Source organism: Enhydra lutris, unplaced genomic scaffold, assembly GCF_002288905.1.
Source record: "Enhydra lutris kenyoni isolate GAN:26980312 unplaced genomic scaffold, ASM228890v2 scaffoldscaffold22, whole genome shotgun sequence".
Taxonomy (NCBI): domain Eukaryota; kingdom Metazoa; phylum Chordata; class Mammalia; order Carnivora; family Mustelidae; genus Enhydra; species Enhydra lutris.
In genome coordinates, this window is record NW_019154106.1 from 15,588,694 (window position 1) to 15,590,335 (window position 1,642).

Here is a 1,642-nt window from a genome sequence, read left to right on the forward strand (position 1 = left end):
ATGGAAAGGAAGAGCAATGTTACAGAATTCATTCTGCTGGGCCTGACCCAGAATCCAGAACTGCAGAAATTCCTATTTGCTGTGCTTTTAATCACCTACTTGATCACACTGGCAGGTAATCTCCTCATCTCCATCACCATCTTCATCAGCCCAGCCCTGGGATCTCCCATGTACTTTTTTCTGTCCTATTTATCCATTATAGATGGTTTCTACTCTTCATCCATAGCACCCAAAATGATCTTTGACTTGCTCTCTGACAAGAACACCATATCCTTCAATGGCTGCATGACTCAGCTCTTTGCTGAACATTTTTTTGCAGGAGCTGAGATCATCTTATTAATTGCCATGGCCTATGACCGCTATGTAGCCATCTGTAAGCCCTTGCATTACATGACCATCATGAGCCAATTTGTATGTGCTTTCTTGGTAGGAATGGCTGTGATTTTAGGCTTTATTCATGGAGGGATCCAGGTTCTGTTCATGGTCCAGTTACCATTCTGTGGCCCCAATGTTATTGACCATTTTATGTGTGATTTAATACCTCTCCTGCAACTAGCCTGTACAGACACTCACACTTTGGGGCCTCTGATTGCTGCCAACAGCGGGTCACTATGTCTGCTCATTTTTTCTATGCTGGTTGCTTCTTATATTGTCATCCTGCACTCCCTGAGGACTAAAAGCTCTGAAGGGCGTCGCAAAGCCCTGTCTACCTGTACTTCTCATGTCACTGTTGTCATCTTATTCTTTGTACCTTGTTCATTCCTGTATCTGAGACCCATGACCTCCTTTCCTGCTGACAAAGCTGTGACTGTGTTTTGTACCCTAGTTACTCCCATGTTGAATCCATTAATCTACACCCTCAGAAATGCAGAAGTGAAAAATGTCATGAAGAAACTCTGGAGGCAAATAACAAAAATTGGTGATAATGAATCTTGGGATTAGAGTATTTACATTAAACTATCTAGTGAAAATTTAGAGAGATTTATTCCCCTTCTTACTTGATTAAATGTGCGACAGTCAATTTTCTTGTTTGGATTGCTTTTCTTCAGGATCATATATTTTATGGGCAGGGTCAACATATCCAACAGGAATAGTAGGCACAGTGCCTAGAGCCCACAATAATTCTAGGATCCCTTGAAATGCTTAATTTCTTTTAAAATAAGAAGAAAAAAATGAATATAATCCAAATCCAAATTGGAGTATGTCATCGTTATACCAATGCATTCATAAAATATGATCTTTAATAATTTTTATGGAGAAGGACTCATGAGGACAAAGTAGAAGGGGGCCACAGAAGTCATAATGTTGCCCTGATTGTTGGTGTGAAATGGTTCTGCAGCAATATTTTCAATACTCTCTACACCCTGCACTATAGCTAGAATGAAGTTTTATTTTATAAGAGGAAAAGTTCTATATATGCAATAATATATAGAAAGCCAGTGAGTCTTTAAGAAGTACTTCCATCCAAATATACTTTTTCTTATCTTCCTGAATTTGAGAGGTTAATAAATATCCCTGCACCACAGCAATAAAGAATTCTTTACTTCTTGCAGTCCCAATAAGAGAACACTTGCACACGAAGGTACATTTTAAAACTTACATCACCATCATTCCCTGCAGTATACAATTGTATGCAGAAGAA

At 38.9% G+C, this 1,642-nt stretch overlaps 1 protein-coding gene across 1 annotated transcript; it reads left to right on the plus strand.

The window, feature by feature from the left end:
• Nucleotides 1-942, plus strand: LOC111149914 (olfactory receptor 4C45-like). Its single transcript, XM_022507203.1, has one exon. It carries the CDS (start codon nucleotides 1-3, stop codon nucleotides 940-942), a length of 942 nt encoding a protein of 313 aa, XP_022362911.1.
• The last annotated feature ends 700 nt before the right edge of the window (nucleotides 943-1,642 follow it).

Coding starts and splice junctions, on each gene's coding strand:
- LOC111149914 (XM_022507203.1), top strand. CDS start 1: ATGGAAAGGAAGAGCAATGTTACAGAATTCATTCTGCTGGGCCTGACC.